This window comes from Galeopterus variegatus, unplaced genomic scaffold, assembly GCF_000696425.1.
Source record: "Galeopterus variegatus unplaced genomic scaffold, G_variegatus-3.0.2 Scaffold2046, whole genome shotgun sequence".
Classification (NCBI taxonomy): domain Eukaryota; kingdom Metazoa; phylum Chordata; class Mammalia; order Dermoptera; family Cynocephalidae; genus Galeopterus; species Galeopterus variegatus.
This window is the reverse complement of record NW_007728157.1, coordinates 104,087-123,196: the sequence shown is the minus strand read 5'-3', so window position 1 is coordinate 123,196 and position 19,110 is coordinate 104,087. Positions and strand designations below refer to the sequence as shown.

Sequence of the window (19,110 nt, the reverse complement as noted above, 5' to 3'; positions counted from 1 at the left end):
TACACACATACACACAAGTGTGCATGCAGACACACCCATAGACGATATGTAATATTACCTCACATTTGGAAAGCCCTTGACAGTTTACAGAGCACTGAGATGGGATTTAAATTTTAATCCCCTTGTCAACTTCTTTCTAGAGGTGCTAATGAACAGAGACCAGACGCAACAGAGTTTTAGCAGTTAAAATTGAATTATCATTCCCAAAGAGATTGAAGAACCATATTAATGAATCCAGGATTCCAAATATTTAGATGCATGTGCACACATACACACAAGTGTGCATGCAGACACACCCATAGACAATATGTAATATTACCTCACATTTGGAAAGCCCTTGACAGTTTACAGAGCACTGAGATGTGTATTATCTGGTTTACTTTTCACAAACTTGTGTGGAAGATAAGACAGGAATTTTTATTATGATTATTTTATGGTATCAATTTTTACTATTATTATTTTATGATTTTGATTTTATGGACTAGAAAACCAGGTGACAGAGCTACCTGCATAAGGTCAGTAATTTGATCCTAGGTCTTCTGCCTGTAAATGTGACACACTTTTCATATATATGTGTGCTATATATATATATATGTATGGTTTTATGATATAAGGCATGGACATACACGGGATTCAGATCAGTTTTCTTCCTGGTTATCCACCTCCCTTTCTCATTAACTGATTTGATCATCCTTAGAATCCTTTATGACCAGATATTCTCAGTGTTAATTTCAGAGAGGATTCACATGTACAATGGTTTAAGAAATACTGGGATGAGTCCATTGTTGGGGATACAAGTCTCAACACATACTTGACAAAACGGAGAGTTTCATAGAATTTTCTTGATTTTTTTTAGCTTACAGTCTTCAGTGATTTCCTGTGATTATATTCTATATCTTTGTCTACATGCATTGAGCAAACAGTATGAAAGATCATTTTATATTATCTATAATCACTTTCAAATATTTATTAGTTAAGATTCTGAAGGAAGGAGGAAAGAAAAAAATTTCCAGACAGTCATTCAGAGGGAAAAGTTGTTTAAAGTCTTGGGAACAAGGAATTCTATTTCAGGAGTTTGTTTCCTCATTCCTGGGAAATTTGTCAGCTACATTTCTAAGACGTACGTGATGGTTCCTGTAGGTAACTAGAGAATACACATGTCAGTCTTTATCAGTTGTAATAAATTTTCATAAGGAGTAGGAAAATAAAGTGAGGGAATAAGGAAGGGGGAAAAGCCCCCAAAATTGGAATTGCTAAGGTGGACTTGAGCTGTCATAAAGAAGTTGGGAAGTTGTTTTCATAAATGTTTCCAAGGTAGGACATGAGAAAAGTTAATTTTAAATGCCATGAGCTCTAGAGTGTCAGGAGGTGAATGAAAATGGAAAAAAAAACTAAAGAACAAAACAAAAAACAAAACAATGTAGTTGTCAATATTTAAATAAGTTGAAATATCATAGAAATGGTTTTTGTTTCCCACCTTATATTCTTTACTAGTGAAACATAGATTATTGACAAGTTGGTTACTGACTTTGTTTCAGGTGTATTACCAGGGGTGGGAACTCTCAGTATCAAAAGGTTTCAAGCATGACTGAGATACAGCAGAGTATTTCATGAAAGTCATCTTTAATTCTCAAAAATTAAATGGCTTAACGAAAGTGTTTTTAAAAGCAAAACATATGTGTTAAAATGTTATCCAAATTCAATCCTTTTTTCCTTATCTTAGCAATACTTTCTTTGAAATACTCTCTTCACTTGGCTTCTAGGACCGTCTCCTTTTCCTACACTGGTGGCTCCTTCGCAGTCTGCAGTGCTGGATTTTTCTCATTTTCCTGACCTCTCAACATTGGGCCACTATAGTCCCTGGCCTCTTTTCTATCCACTCACTCCTGGGTGATGTCATCATGTCTCCCACAGCTGTAAATATGTCTGACAACTCCCCAGATCATACCTCCAGCCCTAACCTCTTCCCTGAATGCCACAGTTGTAAATCCAGCTGCCTGTCTGGCATCTCCATTTGGATGTTCAAAACATAACTCGTGATTCCCTTCCCCATAACCTGCTCTGCACTTTTACCTCCACCCCAGTCTTTCTTCTCTTAGTAAACGATAGCTCTTTTCTATTGTCCCCTAGGCCAACACACTTTGGCATCATACTTAAGTCCTTTCTCTCTCTCACAGGACACATTCACCCCATTAGCAAATCCTCTTGGCTCTACCTCAGCCTTAGCTTGGGCTGCTATAACAAAATATCATAAACTGGGTGATTTCAACAGTAATCATTTATTTCTCACAGTTCTGGAGGTTGGAATTCCCAGATCAGAGTGCCAGCATGGTAGGGTTCTGATGAGGGCCCTCTTCTGAGTGGCAGACTGTTGACTTCTGGTTGTATCCTCACATGGTGGAAAGACATCCAGCTAGCTCTTAGGCCTCTTCTTAAAAGGGCACTAGTCCAATTCATGAGGGCTCCCCCTCATGACCTAATGACCTCTCACAGGCCCCACCTCCAAATACTATCACATTGGGGTTGGGGTTTCAACATATGAATTTGGAAGGGACACAAACGTTCAGTCCATTGCACCATCTAAATAGATCTAGAAACCAACCACACCTCACCATTTTCAACATTACTGCCCTAGGTCAGGCTACCAGGCCTTCATCTCCTTCACTACCACCATCATAGTTTATTGTCCACACATCAAAAAAGTTTACTCTGGCTGCTGTAAATTAGATCACTGACCGGATTGTATTCCCAGGTTCTTACCATAGCCCCCCAGATCTATGTGACGTTGCCCTCATCTCTTATGCTCCTCTCCTGCCACTCACACCACCAGCCACACGGCTCACTTCACTGTTCCAAGAACGCTTCTAAATTGTTACCTTAGGAGAGAGGCTTTTCCTATCCACTCTGTCTAAAAAAATAACACCTTCTCTCTGTTACTCTCTGTTCCCTCCTTTATCTTCCTTTTTAGTGATCGTCACAAACTGACAAATTACCTGTGTGTGTGCATGTGTGTGTCATTTGTTAAGTGATATGAACATAATGAAATGATTTTCTAGCATATGTCCAGATTTGTTATAAAACAACTAATAGAAGGGGGAGGGAGGGAAGAAAGAAAAGAAGGGAAGGAATAGGGAAAGAAAGAAGAAAGAAAGGAAGGAAGAAAGAAAATTAATTCTAAATGTATCTCAGACTCTGGTCCTAGTGTGTCCTATTTCGGATTTTTTTTCTAGCCCACCCTTTTCTGGGATTGACCAAATGATGACCTATAACTTGATTCTCAAAGGAATAGAAAAGATGGATTTTCCTAGAAAGATCACAAGACGGCCTGAGGATTTGATTCGCAGGCTTTGCAGGTGAGAATGACAATTAGTAATCCCTTGTCTTGGAGAACGTGTAAAAGCTTCCAGTTTCCATTTCTACACATTTTTACTTACAGTTTAGAAAGTGATCTAAATTTCTCAGGTTACCTTTGGGAATCATTTTTGTCTGTTATAGAACAAAATAGAACCACAGACCTCAGGTTAAAAAAAGATTAATTAATTTACAATCTTGTTATTTTGATAAAGTGTTGTTATATGTCCTCTTTCAATATTTGTTTTTAAAAAAGTACTCCTCTGCTCTTATTTTGAATTACCACACATTTCTACTTACTATTCAAAATTATTTATAGGAAAATAGAAGACTGCTAGATTTCTTTGTTCAAAATTAATTTGGCTGCTTTTTTAGTTTTTTTTTTCACATTTGAACTTTTAAAAAAAGCACGAAAATTTGGTAAATTTAGAACGTAAAACCTAGCTGTGGGTTGCCAATAGGAATTCCTACATGCTTCTAAACTTTCGGCTTAGGTGTAACTGATTCTCTAAAGCTTTCCCTGGTTTTCTTAGAGTTGGTAAGATAATGCCATTCAGCTCTTTTCAGCATTTATTCATAGCTTTTTTTAAAGCGCTGGTGTGTGTGTGTGTGTATGTGTGTGTATAACTTTAATTCAATTGTAATTTTAATTCTACAGAACAAACTCTATGACTGTTATTTGATGAATGAATAAATGTATGAAGAAATAAATACTACATTTTAATTTTAAATTTACTCAAGTATAATTATTATAAACTGCCTTTAAATAATTATCATTTTAGGCAAAACCCAACAGAAAGGCTGGGAAATCTGAAGAATGGAATTAATGACATTAAGAAACACAGGTACATATTTACCAAGAAAAATATAAAAATTTGTGGAATAATGTGGTAATCTTGACAGCTCTTCTTAGCAGGCCACAAGGGTTTCTTGGTAGACTTCCAAGTTTTTCTTTTTGGTGCTTTGGTGTTTATATATGTTTTACTAGATGTAGTTACAATAATCAACCTCAAAATGATTTCTCTAATGCTGGAAATTCATATCAAGAATAGGTGAAGTTATGAAACACGTTACAATATCACATCTTCAAGTCATAGCAACTTAGGTATTTATCCACTGCTATTTTATTATTATATTTTAATATCACCTTGGGTTCTGTAAAGGAATTAAATTCTAATCTTGTCATTTAATTTATAGATACTGTAGGATATAGTCATTGTCAATATTCAAGAAAATGGGTCAGCTAAATCAACTGATAAATAGTATTCTATTTAAGTTTTAATTAATAGTGTATATTTATTTTAAATATAATTTTCCTTTGAATATCTCTCCAAATTCTGAAGCCTCATGTTGTATTTTACTATTAGGGTAAAGTACATTGATTTCCACAGAACCTCAAACAATGTTTCATCCTTATGCAGTAACCTAACACACACACCTTTCCAGTTCTGTGAATTTTTTTTTTAATTGAAATGATTGCACATGTCTACATGTTATGGGGTACAGAGTTGCATATCAATACCTATGCACAATATGTGATGCTTGAATCAGAATAATAGTATGTTCAATATTATACAATGTTATTATTTTTCATGGCCCTTTATCAATTCTTCCTTTTCCCCCTTTCCCACCTCTGATAACCTCAGTTCTGTTCTCAGTCCTGTGCATTTCTAAAGCGGCCTTCAGAGCCATTGATACCTCCATAAAACATCCGCTCTGATTTGGTTAAATATTCAAATGTAGTAGTTCAAGATTTTTGCTTTTTAAATCAGTGCTTGGCTAAGTTCTGTAATATTCGAGACGTTTTCATTTTTTTGCTTATGATTTACAGATATAAAACCCTTAAAAGAAAACATTGATAGTACAAAAAATGAATTCTATAATTTCATTATTGAAAACCTTAGAATACACTGATATGTTCACTTTTACAAATGAAAACGCCTCTTGATATTTCATTCCTCTGTGCATATTTTCACTGAGGAATTAGGAGCACATCAACACAGTGTGAAAATGAAGGGAGAGATGCTGCTGCTGAATAGAAAGGCTATTCATTTTCCTTAACAGTAGTGGCACAGCTTCAAAAAAAAAAAAAAAAACTTCCCCAAGCTGCCAGCCCTGCTCTGGGTATTCATGAGTTTTCTTGAAATAAAGCCACTTATTCAACACTATAAATTTGTATCGAGCTCTGCCTCAGGGTGTATTAGGAAGAAAGGGCAGGAGGGAGGGAAAAATAGGAGCAAGGGATATAGACAGACACATCTGTGGACTTTATAGACATCAAAATGCTTGTAGTATTTTAATGTTCGTTGTCATCCTGTGGATTGCCTTCAGTTGTAAGGCTCATTATTTGTCTTAGATTCTAATTTGTCTTCTTCCTGTACTACATGCTGTTTTCACAATTTCTTTTCTCATTATAAAATGACATATAAACACATCATTTATATTGAGGAAACAGGTGTCCTGTCAATTAAAGTTATTCTTCCAAAATATATTTCTCCTTTTCTCTCATTAAAGAACAGTCTTGGGCCGGCCCGGTGGCACACTGCTACAGTGCACCGCTTGAGAGTGCGGCGGCGCTCCCGCTGAGGGTTCGGATCCCACATACAGACCGGCCGCTCACTGGCTGAGCGAGGTGCGGGCGCGACGCTGAGGGTTGCGATCCCATTGCCGGTCCTGGTCCAGTACGGGCGCGACACTGAGGGTTGCGATCCGTTGCCGGTCATGAAAAAAGACAAAAAGGAAAAAAAAAAAAAGAATAGTCTTCATGCTTGCTTTTTTCTCTGTGGTGGTTGGGAAATAGAAGTGATATATTTGCTAACAGTCTCCAACTTTATCTTTTACTCTCCTTATTTACACGAGGCTCACTTAAATGTAGCTGTCAAATTGTCATTGGACGCTTGTGCAAATTGCTGCTAAAGGATTTTCTCCCCACCGCCAGCATGGTAAAAAAGAATTTTGAATTTCCTTCCCTATAGGGATTAATTTGCCTGTTCTTCTTAATAGGCAGAATTGTCTGCCACGTGTAACTGTAGAGTTGAAAAATAGATCTCCATTTGTCTGCTTCCAAATAGGAGTGTTTTAAAACCTTCTACAAATCTCTAAGGTTTATAGCTTCTTCACCCAGTATATTCTTAGAATTAAAAGAAAAAAATTCTTTCTAAAGTTTACCATCAGATTTCTCACTCTCCTCTAGAGTAAAACTTTTATTTTTTTTTCTTAGGAAAGTATTTAATTTTGTGTTTAAAAATAATACAGTTAAACATGACATTGTTATATGGATTTGTCCATTCTGTTTTAATCATCTTTCCTAAAAATAATTACAGAGCTCCTTTCTCCCCTATTTACGAGCTAACTTATAAAGTAGGTACTAGTCTCTGAACACCATCTTAAGGAAAGGATATTAGGCTAATATCCTCGTAGGGTACAGTTAAATTTTTCCTAAAGGAAGAGGAATAATTTGTTTCAAGTATTTTAACATGACCTTTAATATTTCTAGTCTCTGAAATTACTTTCAAGAATAGCTTCAACAGGTCTTCTAAAAATGAGGGAGGAATTTATGTGCTGTTGCTGCTAATATTTTTTTGGTGAATATTTTTCACACATGAGTGCATGCTGGCACTTGCATTGCTTAAAATGTGGTTAGTGTCAAAAGGCCAAGTGTTAAGTGAATAGTCATTCACGTTAAGTAAATATTGCCGTAAGTCAAATTGTAACAAGAACTCTGCAAGAAGCTCATAGGCTCTTTGATTCAGTAGAGTAACAGTTATAATTTTTATTAATATTTATGGATACCTTCTGGGTAGAGAACATTGTAAAATATGTTAAAAGGAATCATTGCCATATTTGGTGGCAAAAGAAAAGAATCCACAGAACTGTGTACCTAGAACTTTCTGAAAATGGGGCCTCAGTCTATGGGAAGAAGTCCTGGGTGGATCAAGGGCTCCTGTGGCTTCACAGCTAGGGCAGAAGAGCTGGGGTGCTGTCTGACTCTCACTCTTTGACGAGAGTTCCAGCAGCTGTCCCACTGTGGCACTTTAGGTTAAGAATGACATCTGAAGTGGGATGTACTAGAGCTTGTCCTCTTTGTTTTCAGTTTCTTTTCTTTGCTAAGCTTAGACTTGGAATAGGAAATCCAGTCAAGAATTGAACCAAAACCAACCCCAGGGGTGAGAAGAGACTGAGAAAGATGGAGGAGCATAACTTCTGGTATGCCCACAGACAGAGCAGTGTGGCAGTCCACAGAAAGTCTCCAGCTTTCAGCCCCCCCACCCCCCCCACCACCTGCCTATCCTGGCCGCCTGTGGTCATTCTCTGTGTAGCGGCCAGAATTACCCTTTGGAAACTACATTACATCATTTCCTTAGAACTTTCTAATGGCTTCCCACCACACATAAAAATCCTGATCCCTTACCATGCCCTACAACGCCCTACATGATCTGGCCTCTGGCTATTTCTTGGTCTCTCTCTCTCTCTCTCTCTCTTTTCTAGATTCATCTGCATTCACCACACACCTACCACCTTCTTTCATCTAGGAGGCCCCCCTGCCACGGATCTCATGGCTTCCCCCTTTTCTTCATTCTGGCCTTAATTCTGTCAAAGAACAGAATTACAACAAATTCAGTTGAAGAGCTCAATTGCTTTGATTGCGATTCTAGAATCTGGCAACATGTTATTCCATAAAATAGAATGTGTTCCAATGAGCTGAGCAAAAAGGGTTGACTTTATAGAAGAAAAAGGGGCTGAAGAAAGCAGAAATAACAAAAGAATGGACTGGTTATTTCAAATTTACCTTCCTTATTAGGTGGAGACAGGGGGATCCAAAAATAGGAAAATAACTGATTAGTTAACATCAGATTACTTCAGGCTATCTTTTTTGTGTAAAGATTAAAACAGAGGGAACTTCATTGTCGTACCTATTGATGATTTAAAATTGGTTGTATATCTGCCTTCTGATTTCTGGGAAGGTCAGATAATTACTTAGTTTTACTTTGGTGACTGGAAATTTAGCAGGGGTGACTGCATTTTGATTTTTAGTATGGTCTGCTCAGGCCTAGTCTAGGAGCTTAGTCCAAAACAGTGGCCTCCTATAATTTTATTTAACAATTCAAATATCACTTCTTCAAATATTGCCCTAACTAAAGCAGCTCCTCCTAACCTTCCCCCATTCCAGCCATCATCTACCACTTTATACTGTTTTATTTTCCTAGTACTTACTACTATCTGAAATTAATTTAAGTATTTGTATTGTTTACCTTTTGTTTGTTTGTCAACTTTCACCAATATAAAAACATCTTAAAAGCAGGTTCTTTGTCTTTTTCAATGCCAGAAACCAAGCTGACTTCTCATAAATATTTGTTAGCGGGCTGAGCTGACCTCAGTGTTTTGGTAGAAAAGAACAGTATTGTTCTATGTTTTTTATAAGATGCTGAGAGAGTAGACTGTGTTCAAGACAAGTGAGGCCTTCAGACTTCTGGTGTTATATTTCTAGCCCACCAAGCTTGATGTATGCTAAAGACTATATCAGCCCTTTAAGAATAATAATACAGAAGCTATAAATGAAAGAACTTCATCTGGCTGACAGCTTAATCCCATATTTTCACAGATTATGAGCTCCTGTGTAAGCACGCTCTCTTGCAGTGCTGTTCAGTCATTCCACAAACATTTTTTGAGCCCCTGTTCTGTATCAAGCACTGCCCCTAGTGTTGACACCAAAGGAGAGGAAATAGATGAAAATCCTTGCCATCATGAAGCTTGTGTTCTAGTGGGGGAGAGAGAAAATAAACACGATAACTAAATCAAGTAGTGTATTAGATAGTGGTAAGTGCTAAGGAGAAAAAGCAGGGAAGGAGAATAAGATGTGTGTATATAGAAGTGGGGGAAAGGAGCTGCAATTTCAGACTGGATGGCTAAAAAAGGCCTCGCTGAGAAGGCGACCTTTGAGAAAAGGCCTGAAGGTGCTGAGGGAATGAATCATGTGAAAATTTGGGCAACGAATAATCCAGCCTTGAGTGCAAAGGACTTGAAGTGGGAGCATCTTTAGCTTACTGGAAGAACAGTGAGGAGGTAAATGAACAAGGGACAAAAAAGGGAAAAGTAGGATAATGGTAAGGAACTGGATGGGTGGTGGTGGGAAGGGTATATTTGTAAGGCCTTGTAGGTTATAGTAAAGATGTGGTAATGACTTTTACACTGAGTGAAATGGAAAACATTGGGAAGTTTTGAATAAAGGCATGATAGGACCTGACTTACATTTTCAATGATCGCTCTTACTGCTGGGTTGTTTCCCAAGGACAAAAGCAGGGCTTGGCCCATGCTGGTAGAGTGAAGGTGTTGAGCATTGGTCAGATTCTGAATACAGATATATTTTGAAGGTAGCACTGACAGGATGTGCTTATGGATTGAGGTTGGATATGGGAGAAAGAATAACTCCTGTGTCTTTGGTTTGAGCCGCTTGAAGGGCTGAGTCAAGTTTGGTGTAGAAAATTTGGATCTCTAATTTGGACCTGATGTATACTAGATGCCTATTAGACATCCAGTTGGAAGATGATGTATAGCCATTTTAGATAGTAGCCTGTTAAGCCAATGGGGAGGTCTTGGTTGTAAATAGAAATTTGGGAGTGATCAGTATGTAAATGCTATTTAAAGCCCCAGGACTGACTGAGATTACTTAGGAAGTGAGAATAGTTGAAAAGAGAAGAGGTCCAAGACCACACCAAGTTCATAAGGAAATAGCAGTAGAAAATAAGGTAAAAACACTTAAGAAGAGAGGAAGAAAGCCTGGACAACAGTGTGTTCTGGAAGCCAAGTGAAGTGAGCACACACTAGTAATTGGTCAAGTAAGATGAGAACTGAGAATTGATTTGATTCAGTGGAGTAGAGGAAGTGAAACCTGATTGCAGTGGGGGAAGAAAGAAATGAGTGGATGCAGTGATTAAATAACTCATTCAAAGAGTTCTCCTCCAATGGAAAGGAGAGAAATGGAGTGAGAGTTGGAAGAGAACTCAAGTTGAGGGAAGGTGCTAGAAGAAATAAAATTGATTGGAATTAAGGTGAGATCATCAAGATGGGAGAATAGATGGTCTCCAGTGTCACTCTCCCCCATAATCAATCAATTTACAACTATTAAAAAACAAAGGCTGCCAACCTGGGACCACTGGAGCTCAGGGGAAGAGGAGGAGAGACCTGCAGAGTTCATGAAGGTGTGAAAAGCCATGGCGAGAGGAAGAAGAAACTGCTTCAAACATTTCAAGCCCTGGCTGCTTCAGGTCTGGCCCTGCAGCAACACAGAACAGGAACCAACAAAAGATGCAGCTGAGCCTTTTGCATGAAGTTGCCTGTAATCTGCAGGGGAGAAGAGGGCCTTGGAGCTCACCCTACCAGTCCCCAGGCCAGTGAGACCACTTACAGGGTTCCCATGTTCCCACATAGGACCAAGTGCCACAGCTGACCAAAGAAGCCACCCAGACGTTGGTGAGTCACCATGAGGGACCTGCACATGGCCTGCCCTATGGGAAATGTTCGGAGTGTGGAAGGGAGGCTGGCCCACCAGGAGAACATTGGGGTACAGAGTGGGCAGCTATTTCAATCAGCACAGGTCCACTCAGTGGAGACTTGTCAGGGTGATAGAACCACAGGGGTACAGTTTGTTGGAAAGACTTAGTCCCAAGCCAGAATTTCCACACAGCCCAGGTGGTTCTGACCTCATGAGACCCAGAAGTCATTAAAGGCCAATAATTAAAATCCATTTCTCACAAAAGCCTTCCCCAGAGAATCAGCAGCAAAGCAGCAATTTAGCACAATCACTGAGGAAGTTCCCCCAATTTGGGGATTAACAAGAACCACAGACCAGAGACAAAGCTCTGATATTAACCAGTAAAGGCTAACACCACCAAAGAACACCTAGAAAACCTAGAAGAGGTAGCAGTCTCCTCAAATGCCTAGGAAAAAATGTAAAGACACAAAAATCAAGACAGAACAGAGAAATATGACACCAACAAAGGAAACAAATGAAGAACTGGCAATGGACCTAGAAAAACAGAGGATTTATGAAATGTCTGACAGAGAATTCGGAATAACCCTCTTAAAGATGTTCAAAGAATCACAAGAAAATACAGACATAACAGAGAAATATGACACCAACAAAGGAAACAAATGAAGAACTGGCAATGGACCTAGAAAAACAGAGGATTTATGAAATGTTTGACAGAGAATTCGGAATAACCCTCTTAAAGATGTTCAAAGAATCACAAGAAAATACAGACAGAAAACTAAATGATATATGGAAAACAATCTGGGAACAGAGTAAGAAACTTGACAAAGGAATTGAATCAATTAAAAAAAAATAGAAATTCTAGAAATAAAGAATAATTATTTGAACTGAAAACTCAAAAGAAAGCTCCAACAGCAAAGAAATTCTAGAAATAAAGAACAATTATTTGAACTGAAAACTCAAAAGAAAGCTCCAACAGCAGACTTAACCAAACAGAGGAAAGAATCAGTGAGCTCAAAGATAAAAACATATGAAATTATCAAACTAGAGAAACAAAAAGAAAGAAGAATAAGAAAAAATGAAACAGAAATACAGCAAATATGGGACTCCCTCATGCAAAATAACCTCCACATAATTGGCATACCTGAAGGAGAGGAAAAAGGAAGAGATATANTAACAGAGAAATATGACACCAACAAAGGAAACAAATGAAGAACTGGCAATGGACCTAGAAAAACAGAGGATTTATGAAATGTTTGACAGAGAATTCGGAATAACCCTCTTAAAGATGTTCAAAGAATCACAAGAAAATACAGACAGAAAACTAAATGATATATGGAAAACAATCTGGGAACAGAGTAAGAAACTTGACAAAGGAATTGAATCAATTAAAAAAAAATAGAAATTCTAGAAATAAAGAATAATTATTTGAACTGAAAACTCAAAAGAAAGCTCCAACAGCAGACTTAACCCAGCAGAGGAAAGAATCAGTGAGCTCAAAGATAAAACCATATGAAATTATCAAACTAGAGGAACAAAAAGAAAGAAGAATAAGAAAAAATGAAACAGAAATACAGCAAATATGGGACTCCCGCATGCAAAATAACCTCCACATAATTGGCATACCTGAAGGAGAGGAAAAAGGAAGAGATATAGAAAGCATATTCAAGAAAGTAGTGGCTGAAAATTTCCCAATTATGGAAAAAGATGACAGCATTTACGGACAGGAAGGTCAGAGGTCATTAGTCACAGTCAATCCAAGGAGGAACATCGCAAGGCACATCATAATCAAATTATCAGAAACTAAAGACAAAGAAAGAATACTGAAAGCAGCAAGAGAAAAAAACAAAATAAAACATATAACATTCAGTGAAGCCCCAATTGTCTCAGAGGATTTCTCAGTGGAAACCCTACAGACCAGAAGAAAATGGAGTGACATATTTAGGGTGATGAAGGAAAAAGACTGTCAGCCAAGAATTCTCTATCCAGCAAAACTAACCTTCAAATATGAAGGAGAAATAAAGTCTTTCCCAGACAAACAAAAGCTAAGGGAATTCATCAACACTAGACCTGCATGAAAAGAAATGCTAAAGGGAGTTCTTCAGTCGTAAAGAAGATGATGCTAAGGAATAGCAAGAAAACATTTGAAGGTGCATAACACATTAGTAAAGTAAGTTCACAGACAATCTCAGAATACTCCAGTGTCTAAAGGGTGGTGAATAAACTACTTACATCCTTAGTATGAAGACTAAAGGACAAACCTAACCAGATACTATCATATACAGCAATGATATTAGAGATAGGCAACATTAAAAGATGTAACTTGAAACAACAAGTTATTAAAAAGTGGCAGGGGCAGGGAAATGATGCCAAAGCATAGAATTGGCTTTGGTTTTTTATTTTTAGATATCAAAGTTAAGCTGTTATTAGTCTAAAATAATCTGTTATAATATGTTTTTTCTAAGCCTCATAGTAATCATAACACAAAAACTTATAAGAAATATACTAAAAATAAATAGCAAGAAATCAAAATGCACTGCTAGAGAAAACCACTCATTCACAAAGAAGAACGTAAGATTGGAAAAAAGGAAGAAAGGATTAACAAAGCAATCATAAAAAAAGGAAGAAAATGGGAGTAACAAGTCCCTATACATCAATAATAACTCTAAATGTAAATGGATTATATGCACCAATGAAAAGACACAGAGTAGCTCAATGGTATCTCATATTCTTGGGTTGGAAGAATTAACATCATCAAAATATCCATATTAGCCAAAGCAATCTGTACATTCAATGCAATCCCTAACAAAATATCTATTACATTCTTCACAGAAATAGAAAAAATTATCTTCGAATTTCTATAGAATCACAAAAGACCCCGTATAGCTAAAGCAATCTTGAACGAAGTTGGAGGCACCACACTTCCTGACTTCAAAATATAAAGCTATGGTAACCCAAAGCACATGGTCCTGGTGTAAAAATAGACAAATAGACCAATGGAACAGAATAGAGAGCCCAGGAATAAACCCATGCACTTACAGCCAACTGATTTTTGGCAGAGGTGCCAAGAATATAAAATGGGGAAAGGATGGGCCTCTTCAATAAATGGTGCTGGGAAAACTGGCTAGTCACATACACAAAATTAAAACTAGATGCCTATCTCTCACCATACACAAAAATCAACTCAAAATGGATCAAAGACCTAAATTTAAGACCCCAATCTTTAAAATTACTAGAAGAAAACAGGGAAATAATACACGGAATAGGAGTGGGCAGCACTTTTTTGAATGAGACTACAAAGACACAGACAACTAAAACAAAAATACACAAATGGAACTACATCAAACTGAAAACCTTCTGCATAACATCTGGAACTCTATCAACAACGTGAAAAAACAACATACAGAATGGGAGAAAGTGTTTGTAAACCACATGTCAGACACAGGGCTAATATGCAGAATATACGAGGAACTGAAACAACTCAACAATAAAAAACAAAACAAAACAAAAAAACCCCAGTTAAAAAGTGGGCAAAGAATCTGAACAGACATTTCTTGAAAGAAGACATACAAATGGCTAACAAGCACATGGAAAATTGCTCAAAATCACTATTCATCAGGGAAATGCAAATTTAAACCACAGTAAGATTTCATTTCACCCCATTAGAATAGCTATGATTAGCAAGAGAGAAAATAACAAATGCTGGTGATGATGCAGAGAAAAGCACCTACATTATTTGTAGGAATGTAAATTGGTATAGCCATTGTGGAAAATTGTTTGGAGGTTCCTCAGAGAACTAAAAATAGATCTACCTTATGATCCAGCAATTCCACTACAGGTTATATACCCAAAGGAAATGAAATCAATACATCAGAAATACACCTGCACTCTCATGTTTATCACAACACTATTCACAATAGATAGGAGATGGAATCAACCTAAATGCCCATCAGTGGATGAATGGATTAAAAAAAACTGGTATTATACACAATAGAATAGTATTCAGTGATAAAACAAATGAAATTCTGTCATTTGCAGCAACATGGATGGAACTGGAAAACATCACATTAAGTAAGTCAAGCACAGAAGGACAAATGCTACATGATCTCAGTCCTATGTGGAAGAGAAAAAAAAAAAGAGGTTTTCATAGAAGTAGGGAGTAGAATAGTGAGTACCAGAGGCCAGGAGGGGACAGAGTGGGGGAAGGAGAAGTCGTGGACTAACAGGTACAAAATTATGCTATCTACACTAAGTGAGTCATTGTGCAGTATATGCATGTATTGAAACAACACACTGTACCCCATAAATATGTACATGTAAATGTTAAAATTTTTTACACTAAGTGAGTCATTGTGCAGTATATGCATGTATTGAAACAACACACTGTACCCCATAACTATGTACATGTAAATGTTAAAATTTTTAAAAAATGATGGGAATGCTTCAGCAGGGAAAACACTAAAGATTCAAGAGAGAAGAGAATTGTAGGAGTATGTCTTTGAATAGAGAAGAGTTGACAGGATCAAGTATTCAGAAGAGGAATTGACCTCAGCTAGAAGCAAAGGCAGTTAATTCGTGGTAGAGGAGAGAAGGCCACCCATAGATGTGTAGGTGGGCAGATATGTTGGTGGGAGATGGTGGATGTTCTCTGTTTTGCTCATCATATGAGAGTGAGGATGGCAGGAGGTTTTGGAAGTCTGAAGAGAGAGGAAAAAGTATGAATTATGAGTCTAAGGGGGTATGACAGGGAAATCTGGAATGACTGCTGGGCAGCATTAAGTGCCCACTTGAGATTAGTGGGCATGGGTTTAATGTGAGACCAGACAGCCAGCACTGTTGTGTGTTTTCCTCCGGCCACTTGCAGCTGCACTGTTGTCGGCAGGGAACAGGCAACAAAGTGGGTTGACAGATAACTTGACATGTTAATAGTTTAGCAGACAAGTAATATTCTGCTCTATGTTCCTCATTTCTCAGGTGGCTAAATGGTTTTAATTGGGAGGGACTGAAAGCACGGAACCTTCCATCACCTTTACGAAGAGAGGTATGGTATTTCCTATATTACTCTCTTGGTTTTTTTTTTTTCAGGGATTTATTTTTGTAAGCAGATTTTGGGGGCAATTTTTGTGTGTGTGTAACTGATCTTAGGTGATTTTTTAAAAGTTTTTTTTTCAACTAAGTGAAAATGTCATAGTAATTGTGACTATAGGGGGTGAGTAGTATTGCCTATTTAACAGGCATTGGCTCACCTGTCAGGAACCAATTACATGTCAATGCCACCTAAGTCCCAAAGTACTCCTCATTGGTCAGGCTGACAGATGACTCTAGAAATATAATGTGAACCATATATGTAATTTAAAAATTTTTTGTAACCACATTGAAAAAGTATAAAGAAATTGGCAAAATTAATTTTATCTGTTTATCATAATATATCCAAAATACAGGTTGAGTACCCCTTATCCGAAATGCTTGGAACCAGAAGTGTTTTGGATTCTGGAATATTTGCATGTACATAATGAGATATTTTAAGGATGTGACCCAAGTCTAAACACAAAATTCATTTATCTTTTGTATATACCTTATATACATAGCCTAAAGGTAATTTTATACAATATTTTAAATAATTTTGCATGTGCCACAAACTTTGGGTACAGTGAACCATCAGAAAGCAAAGGTGTGGAATTTTCCACTGTGGCATCTTGTCTGTACTCAAATAGTTAAGGATTTTGGAATGTTTCACATTTTGGATTAGCAATAATTTCTCATTCTGAGAAAGTCAGCTGTATATAATAATCTGTATTATTATTTTAATATGTAATCAATGTATTAATGAGATATGCTACATTTATTTTTTCATACTCAATTGTAAAAATCCCAAGTGAATTTTCTCTTACAGCACATCTCTATTTGGATGAGCCACATTTCAAGTGCTCAGTCACCACATGTTGCTAGTGGTTATTACCTTATTGGACAGCGTAGCTCTAGGGGAAGCATAACATCAGCTAATGTGGGGGGAAGAATGACTCAGGAATGATCTAGGTCAGCACCCTACCAACTTTATGCCAGTGTTCTCTCTAAAAGAGTTGTGAAGATCTACGTCTCCTCTTACACATTTGTGTTGATATCTGAATTGTTTAATTAAAGTATAAATAGTTGTGGAGAATGTAATTTCAGGTATGTTATAACTATTGACATTTTAAAATAAACAATTACTGTTACTTAATTTCTTTAAATATATCTACTGTAATCTAAATACCATTGAGATTTAATACCCATAGGCCATTTAAAAAATACAGATGGAAATATTATATCACTCTTTTTTCTCCCTATATATCCATTCCATTTTCTCTTTAAAATTTCATCCTAATGGAAAATATTTTGATGCTTGACAGTCTTTCCTGATCATTCTTTAAGCATCTTTAAATTTTAGTTATACGGTTTTAAAAATTTCTGGAACAACAGAAATTTTTGTGGTAACACAAAGGCTTCTTATACCATTCAGTGTCAAATGACATAAATATGTTGCAAATTTCTAAAGGTAATTATTAAATAAGTTTTTTTGAGAAAAAAATTATTTTATGTACTTGTGGATAAATATTATTTATTCAAAACATGGAATCAGATTCAGCATCAATTCTATTCCTTTTTAAAACGGTCATTATATAGATACAAGTGTTAAGAGTTCTGTTCACATAAATAAGTGAGAATGGAAGGTTTTATGGCAATGGCAGTTTGAGCTCTTTCTGACTGATCTGCCCTTCAACACATTATGATTATCATAAATAGTATTTTTAATAATCTGTCAGCTGATAATTCAATTAGGTACTACTTAAATTTGTTTGAAAGCAAAGAATTGGAAAACCTGATCTGCAAAATAATTTAATACCAGAGTCATTTCACTCCTTCAAAGGGTCACTAATATTTTGAATTGTCTCTTCATTTAGTATTCTGGTAAATTTTATATGGATCAATATAAAATTATATTATAACATAATTATATTAACCATGTAAATATTCAAGATTGGTGAGAAACTTTTACAAAGAAGAAGAAGGACTATGGCAAATTTTCATCTTCTAATATTTGCTTTTTAAATATTTTTCAATTTAGAAAAAGTAGACATAATTTCTGTCACCTTTTCTTTAGGAAATAACTCTTCATGCAAGGTAGCTCCTATTGAATGTAATCCAGTGACCAAATCCATTTGGTTCTAAAGGGGAGATCTCATGAGGCTCAGATGTGACTCTAGAATAATAATTGGTCATCTTTTCCTTGTATGTAACTTACAGGTAGTGGTAATATGAAATCAGTGTTCAGATATAAAATCATTGCTCATACGTAATAACAGGTTTAATCAACATTATCCTCACCTTTGTTTTAATTCTTTCTACATTAGCTTAGCGGACCCATAGATCACAGCTACTTTGACAAGTATCCTCCTGAAAAGGGAATACCTCCGGATGAGCTGTCAGGCTGGGATAAAGACTTCTGACAGAAGAAAAGATGGTACTGCCTATACGCTATGGAAGACGACTGTGAGGCTCAGTAATCCAACATTGATTATTTCTCCCTTCCAAGTACTATGATATCTTTTGGAAGACCGTTAGGGAAAAGAAATTCCTGCACAGAAGGTGGAGAAGAGTGCTGCAGATGTGGTTTTGAATTATAATGTCTCCTTTAGATGCTGTGAATTATTCATGTATTCCATTATTTGCTTTTCTTAAATGTTGAGGGCTGTCCCATTCCCCTGTCCACAATCAGAACCATTTTTGTTGAAGAGGCTTAGTTTTCTTTGCAGTCTATGGCTCCATCCCGATCATACTCTTCTCCTTTGATTTCTAAGGTTTAAAAAGGGTCTTGCCCTTGAACAACTAAGTCATGCAAATAGAAGGAAGGACAAGGCTGAATTGTGGAATTTTTCCCCAACTTGCAACAACTCCATTTAAGCATTATGGCATTTTTAAATGGTGGTTTGCAAAAATCATGGAACTCAGCAGAAGCTCTTCACTTTCATGGTTACTTAGTCTAGAAATATGCTAATATGCTTCTGATACTAGTCTGGGGGAAGGCAAGTTTGGGTATTATTCAGTACCTCTTCCTAAAGTAAATGAGTCAATTAATCCAACCAGGTAATTATTCTCTATTGGGGAACTGAGAAAAAAATAAATAAAGCAAAAAACCATTTTTCCTTTTTCTGTGATCAGCTGTGATACCTCAGAGACTTTTCAAAAACCTTGCTAAATGTGGTTTTAATGTGTGGTTAAATGAGGAGCCT

General features: G+C 36.7%; 1 protein-coding gene across 1 annotated transcript in view; it reads left to right on the top strand.

Moving 5' to 3' along the window:
* Positions 1–18,891, top strand: part of PRKG2 (protein kinase, cGMP-dependent, type II) — a 92,174-nt gene extending 73,283 nt beyond the window's left edge. The window contains exons 14-17 of the mRNA XM_008580242.1: positions 3,231–3,353; positions 4,134–4,196; positions 15,815–15,881; positions 18,232–18,891. Of these exons, the coding sequence (XP_008578464.1) occupies positions 3,231–3,353; positions 4,134–4,196; positions 15,815–15,881; positions 18,232–18,327 (349 nt within the window). The 3' untranslated portion in view covers positions 18,328–18,891. The remainder of the gene's footprint in view (positions 1–3,230; positions 3,354–4,133; positions 4,197–15,814; positions 15,882–18,231) is intronic.
* Positions 18,892–19,110: the final 219 nt, after the last annotated feature.